Below are 22,360 nucleotides of genomic sequence, written 5' to 3'. Positions count from 1 at the left end.
CCAACTCTCAAACCATGAGATCATGACCTGAGTCAAAGTTGGACGCTCAACTAACTGAGCTACATAGGTGCCCCAAGGATTTTATGTACATACTACCTTTCAGGCAATGATTATAAATATATGATCCCTAGTATAATGTGGCACGTACAGAATGCTGATAAGTGGAAAAACATTCATGCTAAAGCAAAAAAAAAAAAAAAACGCATGTTAAGAGGCAGACGAGCACCACAGTTGACCTGCAGGTTCTGCCATTTACAACTTTTGTGACCTTACGTAGACCACAAAACCTCTCTTAAGTCTGTTTTGTTTTCTTTAAAATGGCAGTTAATAATAGTATTTCATAGGGTTGTTGTGAGGATAAATTAAATAATCTATGTAAAAGTACTAAAGCATGCTTGACACATAAGTATTCAAATATTTAGCATTAATGTTAGATATTTTGTTATTGCTTACTGGGGGATATTGTTTCCTCCATATAAAAATGAAGTCCAGATTATATATAAAGGTGATCTTGGTGGGATTTTATTGAATATAAAGCAAAATTTTTTTAAATTGTAAATAAAAGATTACTCCTTCCATAAGGTGACCTATGACTAGGGTACCTGGTGGCTCAGTCAGTTGAGGGTCCAACTCTTGATTTTGGCCCAGGTCATGATCCCAGGGTTGTGGGATGGAGCCCTGCTTTGGGCTCTGTGCCAAGTGTGGAGTCTGCTTGGAATTCTCTTTCTCTCTCCCTCTGCCCCTCTCCCCAGCTTGTGTACTCTCTCTCTCTCTCAAATGAAAATGGAAAAAATAAAAATAAATGAAATAAAAATGAAAATGAAAATGGGGAGGAAGACCTCTATGACTGATTACACTAACAGCACTTGCCTCTTTTCTACAATAGGAAATAATTTTCATTGGATTGTAATTACAACTTATTTTCAATAGTGATACATGAATCTAATTCTAATTGCTTGTCATTCTTATCAAAACGAATTTTACTTTTCCCATGAGTTAGAGACACATAAACCTAATTTTGCATAAAAAATGTTCAGTAAATGTTACACTTACAATTACAGGAGTCCATAAAACAGTTATCACTTATTGAGGGCCTATTCTGCATTAGGCATTGGCCCAATATGCAGAGGTCATTTTATGTAATTTTATCCTTACAAGAACTCTAAAGAGAACAAGACAAATAGCATTTCTTGGTCTTAATTTCAGGATACCATTCAAAAAGATTAACTGGAAAAGTACACTTTTGTGGTAATCACTGAACTATATAATATACACTGCGATTCATGCATTTTTCTACACATTATACTTTAGTAAACAGACTAAAGGAGGAGGCTGGGTGTTAATTCAAGTGGCCTTGTCCACATTAACTGTAAAGTGCTAAAACAGAAGTGGAGTAACAAGAAGGCTTTGTTGAGGTGGTTGTTTTAGACCAAGATCTAGGTAGATAGATGTACTTCTTCCAAAATGGTGACAAGCATTTTCTCCCACTTTAACACGAATGGGATCTGTTGTTGACATTTCCCCTGAATATTCAAAAGCCATAGTATGAGTGAAGGTAAAGTATTAGTTAACTTTAAGGGAAATCATAAAATATTTAGGTAGTTCATTACCAAATACTATAGGTCTTTTTTCTACTTTTTGTGATTTATAGTTGCAAAAATGTTTTCCTTTTTTGACAGGTTACGTGAAGATAAAATTAAAGAAAAACAAAGACACCAAGAGGAAAGGCTAAAAGCTGCTCTGGAAAGGGCAGTGGCACAACCAAAGAAAAAGGTTTGTGTTTTGTTATCAGTAGGTCCAGCTACATCTAATATGTGAATGCTTCTGTGAAATACCTAATTCAGCTAATTTATCAAGGGTGAACTTTAGCAAAATAGTCTTTCCTGGTCACAGCGTCAGTTGGTCTCTGATTCCTTGTTACTTTTAGGATAATTCAAATATCTGGGTCTACGATTCTCCATTAGACCCACTTTTTAGTAAAAACCTTTCGCCTCACTTCTTTTAGCTCCAGGTTCATGAAACCAGAGAATTTTTTCTTTAAATAATTTTTTTAGATAGTAACAAGCATATGGCTCAAAGTTCAAAAGATAGAAAAGTATTTAGTGAAAAATAAGTCATTTTCAGTTCCCCTCCCTGGATGCAACCACCTAAGTTTCATCTGCATCTTTCTGGAAATGTTCTATGTAGTTATTGTATATATTCTCCTTCTTACAAATAGTAACCATGAACCTTGCTTCTTTCATTCAACAACAAAGACGGCAAACCCAGAGAATTACATATAATTGGATGGGTCTTCTAATCTTCATATTGTAAAAATAGATTAATAGTTTAAGTTAAAATGATTTACCCAGAGTCGCTTCAGATTTAGCAGCAGATTCTGGACCAGAAGTCAAGGTTCTTTATATTGCAAGATCACCTGTCCAATAATAAGTATGGGATTGGGCAGTCACTGAGTCCATGTGGTCCATGACTTCACACTGGGTATGGAGGGCCTTGTGTTTCTATCTGCTACTCTCCTTCCTCTGGGTTAGGGTCTGAAATATATTCGGGGAAGCCAATTCCATGGTTATCTGCAAAGCTACCATGGACATTGATTCTTACCACAGTTGTAACTCTCACCTACAGGGAAGGTTTATTGTGTGCCTCATAACCAGTCTTTTGAGCGAAGTACTTGAAAAATTTGAAGTGTGGTAACTGTTAATATATGTCAAAAAGTGATGATCTTACTTTATTTAAATAAGCATTTCGTCTTTAAAAGGGTCTGACTTCTCTAGTTTAGCTTTTCCTATGAAGACCTGACTTGTCCTCTTTCTCCCAAAGGAGAATTTACCATTCATCACCCATCCACATATACACACTATTCACTAAACTCATCACATTGAAATGATTATTCTTAATATATCCATCTTTCCTTCTAGACCGTGAGTTTTTAGGGTTTTTTTTTTTTATTTTGGGAGAGAGAGCACGCATGCATGAGTGGGGTGCAGGCAGAGGGAGAGAGAGAATCCCAAGCAGGCTTCTCACTGTCGGTGTGAAGCCCAACATGGGGCTCAATGTCAACAACTGGGAGATCATGACTTGAGCCAAAATCAATGAGGCTTAACTGACTGAGCCACCGGGCACCCCAAACTGTGAATTTTTATGACTTTGTACCCCCAAAGCTTAGCACATAGTGGATACTCAACAAATGCTTACTGAATTGAATTAACAGGCCAAAAATGAGAGAACTAAAACTAGAAGAAAAATGGAAAAACAATAGCAATCTGATAAGTTGATAATGTACAAAGACCTCTGATAGTTCTTACCCAGTCAGGGCACTTCATCACTGGCAATTTTCTCATTATTAACAACAAAGGTTACCAAAAGAAATTGTTTGGACAGAGAAAAAAGTTGATATTACAAGGAATTCTGGGATTCTAGACCCTAACACCACTTTGGTTGATAAAATGATGGGGAGGACTGCCCATGTTAGTTACCTTGGGCCAGGAATGTCAAATTCTGCGATGCAGTAGGCAGTCTTACATAGGGTTAGTGCCCCTTTTGAGACACTGGAGATGTCCCATCAAATCTCATCTTCAATAGAACAGTTTTCTCATCCATTTAATTTACACAAATTCAGATACAGAAGCAAAACAAAATAAAGGAGGAAAAAAGGAGACTAAAAGAGAAGAAGAATTGATATACTTGAGTCAATGCCTTAGAAGGAATGAATAGGTACAAACTGAAGGTTTCCCTAAGCTTCTCCTGATGGAACACCGACAGATGGAACACCTTCCCACACTCCTCGCATTTGTAAGGTTTATCTAAGAGCCAACAGGATTACTAATGTTTAAGAAGATGTACATGGTTTTCTCACGTTTTTATGTAACAGGATTTTTAAATGCCAATCAATTGGTATTCAGCCAAGGAAAGTGATCTCTTCTAACCAATGGGGGAAAAACCGGCTATAGCACTTACTGAGAAGTGCAATGTTGGCCTCAAATATGGTGCTTTTCTAGGTTGGCCCTATCTGAAACATATGATTTTTTTCATTATTAAAATTTGTTAATTTTTATTTTTTTAATTTACATTCCAGTTAGTTAGCTTATAGTGCAACATGGTTTCAGTGGATTCCTTAATACCCCTTACCCATTTAGCCCATCCCCCTCCCACAACCCCTCTAGTAACCCTGTTTGTTCTTCATATTGAAGAGTCTTTTATGTTTTTGTCCCCCTCCCTGTTTTTGTATTATTTTTGCTTCCCTTCCCTTATGTTCATGTTTTGTATATTAAAGTCCTCATATGAGTGAAGTCATATATTTGTCTTTAATTTCACTTAGCATAATACCCTCTAGTTCCATCCATGTAGTTGCAAATGGCAAGATTTCATTTAAAAAAAATTTTTTAATGTTTATTTTTGAAAGACAGTGAGAGCAGGGGAGGGTCAGAGAGAGGGAGGGAGACACAGAATCTGAAGTAGGCTCCAGGCTCTGAACTGTCAGCACAGTGCCCAACGCAGGGCTCAAACTCACGAACCGCGAGATCATGACCTGAGCTGAAGTCGGATGCGTAACTGACTGAGCCACGCAGGCACCCCAAGATTTCATTTTTTTTGATTGATGAGTAATACTCCATTGTATATATATATATATATATATATATATATATACACCACATCTTCATCCATCGATGAACATTTGGGCTCTTTCCATACTTTGGCTATGTTGATAGTGCTGCTATAAACCTTGGGGTGCATGTGCCTCTTCGAAACAGCATATACCTGTATCCCTTGGATAAATACCTAGTAGTGCAATTGCTGGGTTATAGGGTAGTTCTATTTTTAACTTTTTGAGGAAACTCCCTACTGTTTTCCAGAGTGGCTGCACCAGTTTGCATTCCCACCAGCAGTGCAAAAGAGATCCTCTTTCTCCGCATCCTTGCCAACATCTGTTGTTGCCTGAGTTGTTAATGTTAGCCATTCTGACAGGTGTGAAGTGGTATCTCATTGTGGTTTTGATTTGTATTTCCTTGATGATAAGTCATGTTGAGCATTTTTTCATGTGTCGGTTGGCCATCTAGATGTCTTCTTTAGAGAAGTGTCTATTCATGTCTTTTGCCCATTTCTTCACTGGATTATTTGTTTTTTGGGTGTTAAGAAGTTCTTTATAGATTTTGGATACTAACCCTTTATCTGATATGTCACTTGCAAATATCTTCTCCCATTCCATTGGTGGCCTTTTAGTTTTGCTGATTGTGAAACATATGCTTTTTGACTTTACCTAAATCACCCAACTTCGCATAAAACCTAACTGCTCTGTCTCTTGCACACTATGGTGCTCTATTTATTATGTAATTTTGCCTAGCATGTTGGACACCCATTAGGTTATCAATCCCTTTGTAACTGATTTTTTTTTTACTACTTTGAGCCATGTAATTCCTGGGAAAAATCAAGTGAATGTTATTATTTTACTTATAATTCAATAGAAAGTAGTTATGATGAAAAATAGTAAGTATTGTTTCTTTTGTTTCAGCTGGGAAGAAGACTTACCTATCGTTCAAAACCTCCATCTGATAACAAACATGAACTACTTTTGGTCAAGGATACAAGAACAAAATCACTAGAGGAAGAATATTTTTTCACTTGAATAGGTGCACTAAGACATTTACTGCCAGAATGTTTTAGGCATTTTGTAGATTTTGGTTTTCAGTAATGGCAATATTCTGCCCCATTGGCTGGCCTAACCAATTTAAGGAAGACAGGCACTTATTCTCGTGGTTATAGGATTGGCAATGGCAGTTATTTTCTTTTGTTGAAGGCTTTTATTACCATATCCTAAGTAGTATACCATAAGCTAAACATTTATATCTTTGGGTTATTCCAGTTGGAGCTACACATCCAAAGTGTACTTTAACTTACATTACTTTATGTTACATTCCTTTAACATTGCGTTAACAATGTGGTGAATGACCATTAAAGTGCAATAATGGCATTCTCTGACAATCTAGGACTTTAAATGATCTAATTTGTTTTCAACCAGTGCACAGTTCATAGTGTACATTTTATCACTGTGGAGTATACATTTTAACAGTGTATAACTCTAAAACATCTAAATGGTTTTGAGGAGTTTAAAACTTAAATTAACAGGTAATTTGTTGACTACTAAGTAAAATGAAACAGTATACATTAATTCTAAGGAAATATTTAACTTTATACATGACAAAAATGGCTCAATAACTTTAAAAGAAAGTTGTTTTAAAAGGTCTCAGTTAATATAGTATTACAAGAAAAGCACTGAAATTCACCTTCATAAGTGTTTATTAAGCATATAATTTTCTCCCTATAGAAAAAAAAAAAGAATACTGAGCTTATAAAAGAAAACCAACTTGAATGAAGTTGAGTGTCTTTTAAAGCATTAATTCTGTGAATAATCTTTCAACTGTTTCAACATTTGAGCTCTGCGTTTAAATATCTGAATAGGAATAGTTCACAAGACAAGTTGAAAAAAAAAAGTTTATTGTCTAGAAATATATATAAAAAAAATTCCCCACAAAAGATGCTATTCTCTCATTTCCCCATCTTCTTCCTCTTCTTCAACACCCCTGATATAAAGGACATTATTACACCTGTAAATAGAAAAACAGTCCATTTTGTTGTTCCAACCGGAAACCATATTAAGATCTGAATTACTATTGCTAGATATTTACAATATTTACAATTTACAATGCATCATTTCTTTTTTAAAAAAAAGTTTTGTTAAAAGCACATGGCACTTATTTACCAAGTAGGTATTATGAAATGGTATCTTTATGATCTTCCAAAGGTAATGATCCAAATTTGAAGGTGTGAAGCTATTTCAAAATGAATATAATGAAAATCCCTAATAGCAGCCAGACCCAACTAAAATTCAAAACCAAGCTCTTCCACCTAAACCACTGAAAAAGGTTACACCAAGAGCTAGAAAGTTTAGTATCAACACTAGAAAAATCTTAAGGATAACTCCAAAAAATTTCCATCTTCTTTGACAAGTTTAAGGGTTTCAAAACTCTTTAAGTCTAACTGTAGAATATTATGTTAATAGTGATTTAAAGAAAGTAATTCTGAAATTGAGACACTAATTTAAAACAGGGATTTCTAGTGCTCACTAGTAACTCCTTACATATACTACTATTCTTGTTACCTTATTAAAACTTCACCCAAATGTCCAGACAATGCTCCATCTATGTATTCTTCTGTGTTTGCAAGCTTTAAATAAAAAGAAAGTATATTAGTATAATAATACAGGAGAAAAATAGTGTAACACTACCTAAAATATTAGGTAATACTGGTGAGACAACTTATTAACTGAAACCTTTCTATACCAACAACTCACATTTATCTATAATTAACAGGATATTAGCTTTCTTTTACTATTGTAGTACTTTTGGGTTTCATATAAACATTCAGTAAAGTTAACATTGATGGATATAGAATATATAATAAAGCTTGTTTCAATGTAAGTTTTTAAATCTCTCAGTTATGTAACACTCCTTTGTATTAGACATTAAAACAGCATGTCAAGGAAGACAGTCTCCAATTTATGAATAAGTTGTGATTTAAATGCTTTCCAAAAATTCAGTTCTAAGGAACCAGGTATTAACTGAGTAATAACACCATATCACATTGAAGAACCCAATGGGTACAAAATCTATAGCTAAAATATCTAACACTTTTATATTAGTCAACAACCAAACCAAAGAACTGAGTAAGAATTTTAAAAAATTATGTGCTAATAGAAATAAGTTCTTAAGAGAAAGTTAAACAATTCAGGGTAACCATAATTTATAGTTATTTCAGGAAACTATTATTTCTAACTTTATGTCAAAAAGTTTAGGTTTCCTTCCACATATAGGTAAAAAACTTTATTTGTAACTTTTACAAATCACAATCACGTAAAAAGTCCTCTATGACTACCATTCCATTCTTCTATCATTCTAAGTCATTCTGCTTTGGATTTCTTGCCATGCCCGAAACACACCAAACAAGTTCCTGCCACAAAGCCCAGGTACTTGCTGTTCCCTCAAACTGAGATGCATTTTCTTCAGATACTCTCTTCAGTTCCTCACTCAATTCTGTTTTCGGATTAAATTTACTTCCTCAGAGCTTTCCCTGGCTCTCTATCTAACACTGCACACTATGTTTCTGCTTTCTTTTTCTTCATAGCATCTATTATTACCTGATATCACATTATATTACCATCTCCCACTACTAAAACATAAACTTCTTCAAAGTAGGGACTTTGTTTTGTTCATTGGTATATTCACACAGCCAGGCACGTAATGGGCAGTCAATAAATTTTCATTCAATAAACAAACTCAAAAGCCTCATTAACGTGGTTGTAATTATTCAGATACACTTCACAACTCTGGTAGGCTCACTAGGAACTACATTACTTCTAAAACCAAATATTCTGTGGGTATTCTTTACTTCTTTCAATGAGATATATGCCCACAGCATAAAATTCACTTTTACAGGATACAAGTCAGTGGGTTTTTCCCCCCCACCCCGAATTTTTTTTAAATGTTTATTTTTTGGGGCGCCTGGGTGGCTCAGTCGGTTAAGCGGCCAACTTCGGCTCAGGCCATGATCTCACGGTCCGTGAGTTTGAGCCCTGCATCGGGCTCTGTGCTGACAGCTCGGAGCCTGAAGCCTGTTTCAGATTCTGCATCTCCCTCTCTCTGACCCTCCCCCGTTGTTCATGCTCTGTCTCTGTCTCAAAAATAAATAAACGTTAAAAAAAAAAAATTTAAATGTTTATTTTTTGACAGTGGGAAGGGGCAGAGAGAGAGGCAGACAGAGGCTTCAAAGTGGGTTCTGTGCTGAGAGCTCAATGTAGGGCTCAAACTCAAAAACCCCAAGATTGTGACCTGTACTGAATCACCCAGGCGCCCCCAGTGGTTTTTAATATATTCATAAAGTTGTGTAATCACTACCACTATTTAAGTCTGGAACATTTCAACAGACTGGTATTACTCTTCAGATTTTTCTATGGCCTTGGTAAATGATTCCTGCTTGAGGAATTATCCAGGCCAAAACCATGCTCTATAAGAACTTTGGGGACCTAAGCATCATCTGTTCAAGTGGTAACCTCTTGAATTAAGGAAAATCTCAGCTCTTTTTGCCTACAGGTGCCCCTGTTAATACTCTTCCTACAAGAAGTACCAGTTTGGAATACTTAGAGTCATGATTGGACTGACCAACTACCTTTAAAATCCATCTGCCATTAATCAGTCACATAAATACCTATGCTTCAGGAAAATACAATTTCAAACTCTTTCATCAAAAACCTGGCTGTAAACTACTACAAAGTAACAAAGAAACAAAAGTAACAAAGAAACAAAACACCCCAGTTTTTAAATGGGCAAAGGGCATGAACAAGCATTTCTCCAAAGATGTATAAATTGCCATAAGCACACAAAGATCACAATATCACTAATCATCAGGGAAATGATTATCAAAACAATGAGATTATTTTACGCTCTTTAGAATAGCCATTATCAAAACAGAAAGTAACAAATATTGGTGAGGATGTGGAGAAACTGATCCTTTATGTTTTGCTAAAATAGTATGGCAGTTTCTCAAAAAATTAAACAAAGCATTACTTTATATCCAATCATTCCACTTCTGGATACATATCCAAAAGAAGTGAAAGCAGAACCTCTAACAAATATTTATATAACCATGTTCATTGTACTACAAAGGCCAAAAGGTGGAAAAACAATTCAAATGTCCACCAATAAAAGAATGGATTAACATGTGGTATATACATACAACGGAATATTATTTCAGTCACAAAAAGGAATGAAACTCTGATAAATGCTACAACATGGATGAACCTCGAAAACATTATGCTAAATGAAATAAGCCAGATACAAAAGGACAAATGTTGTAGGATTCTATTTATATGAGGTACCCAGAATGAAAACAGAAAGAATAATGTTTACCAGGGATTAGAGGAAATGGGGAGTTATCTTTTAATGGGTATAGTTTCAGTTGGGGATGATATAAGAGTTTTAGAAATGGATAATGGTGATGGATATACCATAATGTGAATGTACTTAATGTCACGGAGTTCTATACTTGAAAATGGTTAAAATGGTAAATTTTACATTACATATGTTTTACCTCAATTACAAAAACAAAAAAATCCTGTCCTAAACATTTACAGAAGCTAGCTTAACACACATGCAGTCAGTTCAACAATTCCTTTGGCTTGGCCTATCCTCTCCCTCAAGAAATACTTTTATTGAATTACTTTGATTTTGTGTCTTTAGCATTCATTAAAAGACTTAAAAATGTCACTTGAAAAATGTCTTTCAGAGCTAAATGCTTGGAGAGTTTTGTTTGTTCTGCAAAAACAAAACCCCCCCAAAAACCAAAAAACCATTTGTGTTTCCTTTATACCACAATGAATCAAGTATCTGAGTTCTTTTTATTTTAACCACTAGAAGTCAATTCTATGGCTGAATTTTGGTTTAACAGGTCTTGTACACAGTTTATCACAATTATAACAGCCTTCTTGACCTTGACTTTTTTTTCTTGAATTTTGCTTTATGTTCATCAATTTAGTTGACTGTATTCTTATAAGCTCTTGAGGAGTTAAGGTAAAGCAAAATAAATATAATTTAATGATCCTTATCTCCTTAGCTTACCTGCATGTTCATATAGCCATCTACAGATACCAGGTAGCCTTTGTACTCCATTCCCCATTTAAGTTTCACCATTACTGGCTTTCCTGTTAATCCATTCAGGAAAGGTTTGGGATTGAGGGGCAAACTCTGCACAAAGAATAAAAAAAGATCTCAATCAGTTATTTTTCCTTAGCTCAGTTTTCATTACTTACTCCCCTCTACCGAAATCACCAATATTTTATGGTATCAAAATAAAGCAAGCTCTTGACTCTCACTTACTGCATTAATTTTCACTTTTATTTGTTGAAGAGCATATGAGAAATTTAAACACCCGGGTAGGCAATTTCATTCAGTATTCCCTTAAACAATGAATACCTACTATACATCACTCATTGTTCCAGACTATAAAAAAACAAAGTAAACGCTGTGAAAAAAATAATGTAGACTATAGTCCTTGTCCTCAAGAAGCTCACACTGGGAGGGGGAGGGGCAAAACACATACAAATAGGTATTGCACTGCAATATAGTAATAAGAGATAGCATGTGTAAGGGTACCAGTCAATCCAAAGTCAAAAGGAGAGGTTGCCCAAAGTAATGCTTCCGTTCTAAAGGATGAGAGGTATTTCTAGAGGGAGAAAGGGCTGTTCTAGATACAAGAGGCTACCTATGTAAAAGGAGTAAAGAGTGAAGCAACAAGTCGATCTCAGGGACAAACAATCCAGTGATGTCAGAGTCCCAAATAGGAGGCTACAGAGGTAAGGAGGGGGCAGATGACATTTCAGTCTTTCACTTGAATCCAGGAGCTAGGTGGTCTGCTGGGTCTTATTTGACTTAGTAAAGCCTCCGGGCTACATATGGGCAATCGATAGTTTCTATTCAACAAACCAGTAGTGGTATCTCCCAGTGAATTCAGATTTTTCCTTCTCTCATCTGCTCACCCATCAGCCCAAAGAAAGAAAAGAACCAAGGAACTTGGCTACTAAACCCCTCTAAGATAAGCATATGCAGTGTAATCTCAAAGAACATGGGAGCTACTGCAATAACCTCCTAATGGGTTTCCAGTTTTCACTCTGGTCTTTCTCCAACTTATGCACATAAGTATTATCTTTATCATGTGATAGCTCTACTTAAAATGCTTCCATGGCTTTCAATTGCACTTTAAGTAGAATCCAGACCTCTTACCACCACCTAAGGGTCTTCCCCATCCTATCTCATAACCATGTTCTTCAAGCGGTGTAGCTTTCCGCCAATTTTTCCAACTGGTCAAGCTTTCTTTCCAGCCTTGGGGCCCACACGCTCGTGTTCCCCATGCTTCGTACACGTTTCCTCTTTAAGGGGCTGGATGTCCTATTTCCTATTTAGTTAGTGAAATCCTACCAGGGATGCCATCCCTGACCTGTCTTCTAATGTACCATCTTGCACCCTCTCAGCATCCTGTTACTCAGCATCCTGATACTCAGCATCAGTACTTCACATTATTTGTAATTACATGTTTATGTTATTTGATTAAAGTCTATCTCTCACACCCGACTGAGTAAAGCTAGGGCAGGGTCCGCCTCAGTACTTTTCACCTTATACTCTAGCGCCTAGAACAGTATCTGGTAGCGCGCGCTCAAAAATTTTTTTGCTAAACAAACAAATGAATGCTCCAAAGCCTGCACTCTGTGTTCCAGTGGGCTGCAGGGTCAGGAATCCCCACATGATGAAATTAAAGCCGATTTTGGAGTGGGGTAAGTGGGGCATAAAGACCGCTTCATCTTTACCTCGACCCTGTGGTCCCAGACAGCAAGGTACCTCAGGCTCACATTCAAACGAACAGGGGCATGGGGTCAGGGGCACTTCTGGGGAGGGAAGGGCATCGGAAGGAGAGCGCGCGCCTCAGATCCGCAGAGCAGGGAGAAAGAGGCAGGCGACCGGGTGCGCGGCACCCCACGCGGATGAATGGGAACCGAGCGAACCAAGCCCCGGGCCCGGCGAGGCCGGTCACCCGCTCTCCCTTGGCTCTTCGACTCCGGTCGCTTTCTTCCTGCTTACCATCGCGACTATAAGCAAATGCCGCAGGCCACTCGCCGCCGACCCAGCTGTCGTCCGTCCCTCGTGACTGGAGTAGCTACAGTTGGGCGCGAATCGCGGAACCTCCAGAGAAATGGCCGCCAAACAGCAGCGTGACCTTTCACCTCCGACTACAGCTCTCTTGGCTTCTGTGATTGGGCACAGAGAGATGAGTCCTGATTGGAGGAGGTGGCTGTGAAGTGTCCCCTGGCAACCAGCGGTAGCGTGAGTGTTTGAGCCTTCCGCGCCGCGCACAGCCCTGTGGGAAACTTCTGTAGCCCCACTTGCTCCAGGGCCCTTGCTAGGGAAACTCTCCAGTGAGGCGGGCGGGGGGTTCTCCTTTGCTCACCTGCCTTATGAGTTCCACTGAGAAATGCTGTGTACTCTGTAAAGCGGACGTGATTTCTCACCAGCTTGTCCTTTCACAGCTGTGAGAACGGGGTTTGGGCTCTTGAGTTTCGTGTTCGCTTTCCCACAGATTCTGTGATTTGGGTGCCCCTCTGCCACAGTCTCCTTCTCTGTTCTGTAATGCTCATTTAAAGGGAATGCGAGAAGCAAGACTAGACCAAGGTGAAACTCACCAAAGAAAGTGAAGTACAGAATATAGTTAAGATGAGGTCAAATTGAGTCTAGGATATGGTGTGGTGGCCTCCCTATAGATCAATTTCTTTTGCATTGCCACCAGAAACCCGGCGCAGTCGCAGTCTTTTATCCTTCTGATGTAACAGTATTGATCAGAATCTCATTTGTTTTTTCCAGATGCAGGCTTTTACCTTTCTCTGATCTGAAATACTAAATGCAGTTCTTGGAGAGTAAGCACTTTGAGCATTGATGGGTTTTGTTTTTGTTTTTTTGTTTTTGCGGCCTTAAGAAAATGGAGTTGGAATTGAGGTTTATTTTTTTTTATTTTTTTTTAATGTTTTTATTTATTTTTGAGACAGAGAGAGACCGAGCATGAGCAGGGGAGGGGCAGAGAGAGGGGGAGACACAGAATCTGAAGCAGGCTACAGGCTCTGAGCTGTCAACACAGAGCCGGACGCCGGGCTCGAACTCACGAAGTGTGAGATCATGACCTAAGCTGAAGTCGGATGCTCAACCGACTGAGCCACCCAGACGCCCCTGGAATTGAGGTTTAAATGTGTATGGAGGCATTTGTAGTAATGGGTAAGACTTTGGATGTGACCCAGGGGGTTGAGCCTCTGACTTGATTTCAGCTCAGATCATAATCTCAAGGTTTGTGAGATTGAGCCCGCCTTGGGCTCTGTGCTGACAGCACGGAGCCTGCTTGGGATGTTCTCTCTCCCTCTCTGCCCCTTCCCTACTCGCACGTGTGTGTGTACTCTCTCAAAATAAATAAACTTAAAAAAAAAAAAAAGATTGGAATACAGACATTTACACCATATTGCCTTATGCACTGGCTAGAGGTGGGCCGTACATTTGTCTCTAAACTTTATGGCGTCCTAGCAAAGAGAAATATGATTGGTTACATAATCCAATTTCCATAATATTTAAAAAAATAATAATTCAGGAAAAGCACACTTGTTTCCATTACTCTGGTTGAAAAGAAATTTCTCCCATGGCGTCAGGCCCATGATCCTTGTAAATGGACCCCAAGAAAAAATTTAAATGTGAATGCTTTATTGGCAGGCACAATCCCAGGGCAGTAAGCATAAAAGAAAAAAGGTAAGACGCGGAAGGAGAAACAGATGCTAGGTTTTACATTAATGAGCTGGCCACAGCTCCTTCACAGAAACTCTCAGTTGGTTGGCCATACAGGCTGTCTCTGGACAAGTTTATTGAAATATTATGCTTTGAAACAGTTCAACAAAGGGAGGCACTGAGAGGGAATTTACCTACCACTTCAATCTTATGTCCTGGCAGAGCGGAGCTGAGGAAATCAACTCCCCGGCTTCAGCTTAGCGTGATGGGAGGAGCCACAGGTGGAGGAACCTGGGACCTCATGAAGTAGTCTGTAACTATAGAGACAGGACCCCAGACACAGACAACACTGAGAAAATCTGAGTTGACACATAAAAGTTATTTATATACATGAGGTTATATAAAAAAAGTCAATATATAAGATAGCAGAAAATGTCTTTGAAAACACTTACGGTAGATTTAGTAGCACATGTTATATGATTGATTGCTTTTATGGTAAAAGCCTTTCAGGTACCACCTTAATCCAATGATCAAATGACCATTGTTAGCCATGGGACAAATCAAAATAGTGTGCCACCTGATAAGATGCAATGAGAAGATGCACTTTTGTGCTATTCTTACAAAAGACACACAATCAGAATCTAATCACCAGGAAATATCAGAGGAACCAGTTTTAGGAACATTTCACTAAATAAACTGGCCTGTGATGTTCAAGAGTGTCCATGTCAGAGGTAAATTGCTGAGAAAATCCTGCATAGAATAACTTATATAATGTGCTACCTCTGTATGAAAGAAAAGAGGGAGATAATCTATCCATTTGTTTCTTTGTGCATCATATACTGGAAGATTCCTCAGATACTAAGAAAACTGGTTACCTATGGGTAGGAACTCGGCTGAAAACAGACAAAGATAAGCTTTTCACTATATATATATATATATATATATATACACACACATATATATTCACTATATATATATTCACTATATATATTCACTATATATATTCACTATATATATATATTTAACTTCCTTTTATTAAGCTGATATTCACATAACATGAAATTTACTATTTTAAATTATACAGTTCAGTGGCATTTAGTATACTCACAAAGTTTTTGCAATCACCACCTCTATCTAGTTCCAAAACATTTTCAATACCTCAAAAGAAAATCCTGTACCCATTAAGTGGTCACCTCTTATTTCTCCCTCCCCCTAGGCACTGGCAACCACCAATCTGCTTTCTGTCTCTCTAGATTTACCTAGTTTCGATGTTTCATATAAATGGAATCACACAGGGGCACCTGGATGGCTAAGTTGGCTGGGCATTTGACTGTTGATATGGCTCAGGTCATGATCTCATGGTTCATGAGTTTAAGTTTTGCATTGAGCCCTGAGTCGGGCTCCCCGCTGACAGCACAAGGGCCTGCTTAGGATTCTCTCTCTTCCTCTCTTTCTGCCTCTCCCCCAATCATGCTCTTTCTCAAAATAAATAAACTTATACAAGTAAATGGTATAATTCAGTATGCAACCTTTCGTATCTGGCTTCTTTCACTTCCTATAATATTTTCAAGGTATGCACATTGTAGCACATAGCACTGCTTTATTATTTTTAATAGCTGAGTAATATTCCACTGTGTATATATAACCTCATTTTGCTTATCCATGCATCTGTTGATGGACATTTGAGTTATTTCTACTTTTTGGCTATTGTGGGTAATACTGCTATGGACATCCATGCACAAGTATTTGTTTGAGAACCTGTATTTAAATTCTTTTGGATATTGGCCTACAAGAAGAATTGTTGGGTCATATGGTAATTCTATGCTTAACTTTTTGAAGAACTACTCAACATTTTCCAATAATGCACCATTTTACATTCCCATAAGCAATGTACAAGAGTCCCAACTTCTCCACATTCTCACCAACACCTGTTATTTTCAATTTTTAAAAAGTTATACTATAGCCTTTCTAGTAATCCTAATAATAATTTTTAAAAACCTTCTTATTGTGGTTTTGATTTGCATTTTCCTAATGACTAATGATGTTGAGCATCTTTTCGTGTGCTTATTGGCCACTAGTATATCTTTGGTGAAATGTCTGTTCAAGTCCTAAATACCTTTATATATGTACTATTTTTGGAATCCTTGAATGCATTGTCTAATTAAAAAGTAAACAAGGGGTGCCTGGGTGGCTCATTCAGTTGAGCCTCTGCCTCTCGATTTTGGCTCAGGTCATGATCTCAAAGTTGTCAGATCGAGCCCCCTGTAGGGTCTGCACTGAGCATGGAACCTACTTAAGATTCTCTCTCTCCTCTCTCTTTGCCCCTCCCCCACATGTGCTTATTCTCTCTCTCTCTCTCCCTCCCTCTCTCTCTCTCTCTCCCTCAAAAAAGTAAGGTTTCTGAAATAAAAGGAAGAATTTAACAATTCTGGGTCTCATTTTTTTAATTTATACAATAGAGGGACTGAACTAGACCAGAGTTTTCAACCTTGGTACTATTGACATTTTGGGCCAAACAATTCTTGTTGGGGGTCTGTCCCTATATTGTAGAATGTATGTATGTTAGCAGCATCCCTGGCCTCTACCAACTAGATGCCAGTTGCAATTCGCCCCCCCCCCCAAGTTGTGACAACCAAAACTGTCTCCAGACATTGCCCAGACATTGCCTCCAGGGGGGCACAGTCACCCCCTGATGAAAATCAGTGGATTAGATCAGTGGTTTATAAACACACAACCCTAGACTTGGATCACTTTGTTTTTGTTTTGTTTTGTTTTGTTTTGTTTTGTTTTGTTTTGTTTTTAGAGACTTGGATCACTTTGTAGGTAGTATTGAGATTTTGCAAACTATTTTTATTATCAAAAAACAAAACAACTAACGAAGTATAGTCAAACAATTGTACATTTAGCTAATGGAGACTGTATAAGACTGAAATGTCATGCTTCTTTGATTTTGATTAGAATGAAATCAACTCTAAATACTGGTCGATTATCATGGATCAGAAGCTCTGATTGGCATTTATATATGTATCTAATTTATAAAAATGGGAAAGCAATTGGTCAGTAAATGATGTCTTTTAGTTTCATAAATCATAGCATCAAGTTATGGGGTGGTGAAAGGTAGATAATAAAAGACTTTGGGGGTAAAAAAACTGGGAGCCCTCAACTAGATGATCAACATTAAATATTGACTTTAAACATACTGCCATACTTCCATGGGGTGGCAGTGGTGAGTTTCAAGTAAAATTCCTAATGGACACACAGGCATTAACAAGTTAATGTGTCCAAATGGAAACTTCAGTGTTTGCAGAACACAGAGGAAACAAAACAAAATCTCATGGAATTTCTCCTACAGTCTCCTGTTCCATACAATCTCTCCCACCTTTCCTCATAGTCTGAAGGTTTACACTGAATCATTTTTTTTAATTTTTTTAGGTTTATTTATTTATTTTGAGAGAGAGAGAGAGAGAGAGAGAGAGAGAGAGAATCCCCAGCAGGCTCTGCGATGACAGTGCTTGAACTCACTAACCATGAGATCATGACCTGAGCTGAAACCAAGAGTCAGATGCTTAATCGACTGAGCCATCCAGGTGCCCCTACACTGACACAAATTTTTAAAAACAAAGCTTGCTATTCTACCTTTTTATCTGTTACCCACCTTTTGCCAGAGGTATCTCTAAGCTCCATCCTCCCAAACAAAATGAAAGTCTGGACATAGTATTCTGTTGCTAGCCAACCTTGGATGGTTCCCGATTACTAGCAGCCTAAAACAAACTCCTTTCCAAAGTTTCTCTCCAACTTCATCTCTTTCCATTCCGTCCCACAAACCACAACACTTGCCTTTGAATCACAGGCCATGCTTTTTTTTACAACTCCATGTACTTACACTTGATATTCTCTCCATCTAGAAATCCCTTCTCCTGTTTGCTCTTAGTCTCAGCGCTATTGATTTTTTTTTAACTGCGGTAAAATATACAAAACATAAAATTTACCATGTTAACTATTTTTAAGTGTAGAGTTAATTGGCATTAAGTGCACTCACATTGTTGTACAACCATCGCCATCATCCACCCCCAGAACTTTTAAACTATTGATATTTTGGATCAGATAATTCTTCATTGGGGTGGTAGCAGGGTAGCAGGGGGGTGGGAGGATGTCCTGACCTGTACATTGTATGATGTTTAGCAGCATCCCTGGCCTCTATCCGTTAGATAATAGTATCGTTCCTCTTCTCCTGGTTGTGACAATCAAAAATGTGTTTGGACATTTCCAAATGTCTTCTGGAAGGCAAAGTTCCCCCTAGTTGAGAACCATTGATTTAGAGGGGAAGGATTTTCATACAAAGTTCTGTCATTTTAACTGTGAAGAAATAACTTTGGAAAAATGCATTATGGGCATTCATTAATATCAGACACAGAACTATTTGTAACTTGACTGTGTGTCAGATCAGTTGGGCTTTCAGTAGTAAACAAATAGAGCATTTAATTGCCCCAACAGCAATAACATAATCACTCTCATTTGCATTGCTTCAGAATAGCTAAGACTAATCAGAAAAGGTCTAGATTGGAAATGACAGCTTTACATGCATGACTGAATGTGTATGGGTGAAAAATTGTTGAAGTATAGGGTTAAAAAGTCTATTTTAGTTTTTTGTGATAATTACTACAAGTTTTATAGATAGACATCAACTGTTTTTGCAGGAAAAACCCATTCTGTGTTATTCTCAGACTGAAAGAGTATCTCCTGTTAAAAAATTATTTGATCTTGTTGACCAATATGTAATGTAGTTACTGTGAACAAGACAATATAGACAAGTATTTGAGAAAAATATTAATTGTATTCCAGGAAACGTGTAAAATTTCCCAAAGTCAAATATTCTGCATCCGATGCTATCTATCCAACACCTAAAATGAGGGATTTTGAGTACCACTTGTAACTTTTCAGGCATTAGACAATGTTTCCATGTATTACCAAAATAATGTGGGCTGTTATTTAAAGAACTGTAGAAATGAAGCACTGAATGTTATTTACAATGTTCCAAATAGCTGATATTTATCCTTAGGTGTGAGAACCAGTCAAGTTAGAAGAAGTCAGGTTTATTTCATACCAGATTAGTTATATTATTTACTTCTAGCAATTATAGGGTATATTATTTATAGATGCTGCAATTCTGAAAACAAAAATGTTAAAAGTATCACACTTAGTATTTGGTTAAATGCCAGGCTTAGTTTTGCATCAAATTGAGGAATTGAAATAGGTCATTTTAAGGACATTATCAGCTTCAATACATTACTGTTTTTCTCTAATAGTTTAAATTAATGACAGGAGAAAATGAACATTATAATAAATAATATCCCTTGGGTGGTAACTATTGTTTCAATCACAGGAGAGTAACCCTTTATCCTCTCAAAGGACAGAATCACTTTTCAGTTTAAGTAACAATAAGTTTCTAGTAGGTTAAACCTTTCAGTTTACCATGTATGTTGAGAACATTCAGCAGTAAACTATGATTGTTTTAAAATGATAAACTGAAAAATTATATTTTTCAATGCTGCTAATACTTACACCTAGATTTTTTTTTTAATTTTTTTTCTTTTTCAACATTTTATTTATTTTTGAGACAGAGACAGAGCATGAACGGGGGAGGGGCAGAGAGAGAGGGAGACACAGAATCGGAAACAGGCTCCAGGCTCTGAGCCATCAGCCCAGAGCCTGACGCGGGGCTCGAACTCACGGACCGCGAGATCATGACCTGGCTGAAGTCAGACGCTTAACCGACTGCGCCACCCAGGCACCCCAACACCTAGATTCTTAAAGTGTAGTAGAACAATTAGAAATGTGATAAATTAAGAAGGGGAACTAAAACTGGTTCTGTTTCTGCTTGATTATAGATAACAGGTTAGATCATATTAGTGACAGTACGAGATAAAATTTATCAGCACAATAATTTTTATTCATAATATAATTAATTTATCAATAGTTATGTTTAATAAAAATTTTCTTCTTCCTATCAGAACATACTGTGTTCAGAGAAAAGTTTAGACTGTCCTTGAATCTATATAATAATAATATTTAAGCCAGCAGCAGCAGCATTATGACTGCAATTTATTGAATACTTACATGCCAACCCTTTACATATATTATCTCATTTAATCTTACAGCGAGTCTGTGAAGTAGGTATTATTAGCTAGAGTTGCTAAGCAACCTATTCAAAGTCCCACAAGGAATAAGTCTCAGAGCCCAAATCTGTCATTTTCTAAACTTTGTTCCTTTGCTTTTCTAACCCAAACTGTAAGAACTTCAGGAAAAACAAACAAGCAATTTTAATTCTTAATTACCCGCATAGTTAATAGCCTCACTAAGACAGTGAAATCCCTATACTGCAGACTGAGTGTGAATTATTTTGACATATGTGACTGTCAACTTAATTACCCATACACATAACCTTCTGTATAGTATCAGATTCATCTGTCAGTCTCTGAATTAGGTTTTGGTGAGTGGTCAAATTAAGATCACTCTTATATCAGAATGTCTGCTATGCTTCATTTCATCCTCCGTCTGTAAGCAGAGGGCCACAGAAAGCTCCTGGGAGTTTAAATTAGAGGAAGACTTTCTTAGCTTCTTACAAACCTACCAGTCTCTTTTGAATGGTAGTCCTTCATAGGCTTGCTTAAAGAATAGACATTTTCCCACAGCCCCCTGCTGATTCTGAATGAACAGATTCTCAGCCCCCTGCTGACTGCTGAATACATTGTTTATCCTCATCTTTACTCTTTACTGACAGCCTTCATAATACGTTGCTTAGAAGACAAATGGCATGGCAGAATCTCTGACAACTCATTAAGGAAGAATATAGTAGATTTTTGCCAAATATCACTACCATTTTAACATGAACTAACAGCAGTTTTTGTCATGATGGAATAGGGAAAGGATGCTGCCCTCTGTCAAAAGCAGCCCAATGTCTCTTTGCGTTGTTTTTGAAAGAAAGATTTCATGAAGAAGTCAACTATCTATAGCATTTTACCTCTGCAACTGCTGCTCCCTCTGTATGGAATGCCTTCTTTCTCTCCTTTCTCTGCCTACCTTTCTAGGGCCAGTTCAAATGGCACTTTCAATAGGAGCTCTTCCCTGTCTCCCATGGCATCACTGCTTCTGAGCTCTGACCACACTTTTTTTTTTTTCTATCTCTATTATAACAATTAGCATGTTGCAGTGTAGTCTGTATAATTATTTGTCTGTCTGGACTCAACTGGAAACTTCTTGAGCACAGGGACCATAGCATGCTTATTCATCTTCGCATTGCCTACACTCAGAACAGTGCCTAGCACAGATTAGGTGCTGGGTTACTGATGGTTAAATGACTTCCCTACCATAGGATGAGCTTTTTCTTGTTGGGGTCCAGACCTCTTAGAGTATGGTGATTGCAATAATGGGAGCTATTGACAAGTTCCAGCTCTGCTAATTTCTTGACATGTAGCCTTTCGAATTTCCCCATTTTGTAAAATGGGGATTGTGGTGATATTTATCTCATGGAATTAAGTTTCTGCAAATGTTTGCAGTGTTTTTCATAGTTAGAGATCTATTCAGGTTTTCTGCTATTTATTCTTGAGTCAACTGATGTAATTTATATTTTCTTAGGAACCATTCATGTCTTGTTTTAGTTTCACTAAGTACTAGTAAGTATTCTCCTATTGGTTGATTTTATCTATACACCTGGTTATACTCCATTCCTAACTTGTCTCAATTCTCTTTTCCTCTTTCTCAAAAGAAATATGTCAAAATGTTAATGGTGGCTCTCATGGGTGATATGATTATGGGTTATTTTGATTTTTTTTCTGTTTTTTTCCCCAAATGTTCAGAAATCAGTGTATATATTACTTACATAGTCACAGAAACACTTAAAGAAAAAAAATCTCTCAGTTGCTTTATCTCCCGAGCCCTTATTTCTGCCTGCATTTTATTTTCAAAGGTTATCTTTTTTAAATAAAGATTTTATATTTTTTATT

General features: G+C 37.4%; 2 protein-coding genes across 2 annotated transcripts in view; one reads left to right on the top strand and one right to left on the bottom strand.

Annotated features, from left to right (window-relative positions):
- CCDC38 (coiled-coil domain containing 38) overlaps positions 1-5,623 on the top strand; it is a 55,687-nt gene extending 50,064 nt beyond the window's left edge. The window contains exons 15-16 of the mRNA XM_047868377.1: positions 1,680-1,773; positions 5,510-5,623. Of these exons, the coding sequence (XP_047724333.1) occupies positions 1,680-1,773; positions 5,510-5,623 (208 nt within the window). The remainder of the gene's footprint in view (positions 1-1,679; positions 1,774-5,509) is intronic.
- An 852-nt stretch (positions 5,624-6,475) lies between these two features.
- Positions 6,476-18,418, bottom strand: SNRPF (small nuclear ribonucleoprotein polypeptide F). The gene is made up of 5 exons (XM_047867343.1): positions 18,397-18,418; positions 12,681-13,042; positions 10,668-10,793; positions 7,157-7,221; positions 6,476-6,602 (listed from the first exon to the last, which is right to left on the bottom strand). Exons 1-5 carry the CDS (start codon positions 18,416-18,418, stop codon positions 6,536-6,538), a joined length of 642 nt encoding a protein of 213 aa, XP_047723299.1. The 3' UTR covers positions 6,476-6,535.
- Between the last annotated feature and the right edge of the window lie 3,942 nt (positions 18,419-22,360).

Source organism: Prionailurus viverrinus, chromosome B4 (assembly GCF_022837055.1).
Source record: "Prionailurus viverrinus isolate Anna chromosome B4, UM_Priviv_1.0, whole genome shotgun sequence".
Classification (NCBI taxonomy): Eukaryota; Metazoa; Chordata; class Mammalia; order Carnivora; family Felidae; genus Prionailurus; species Prionailurus viverrinus.
This window is presented reverse-complemented; position numbering and strand designations above follow the sequence as displayed.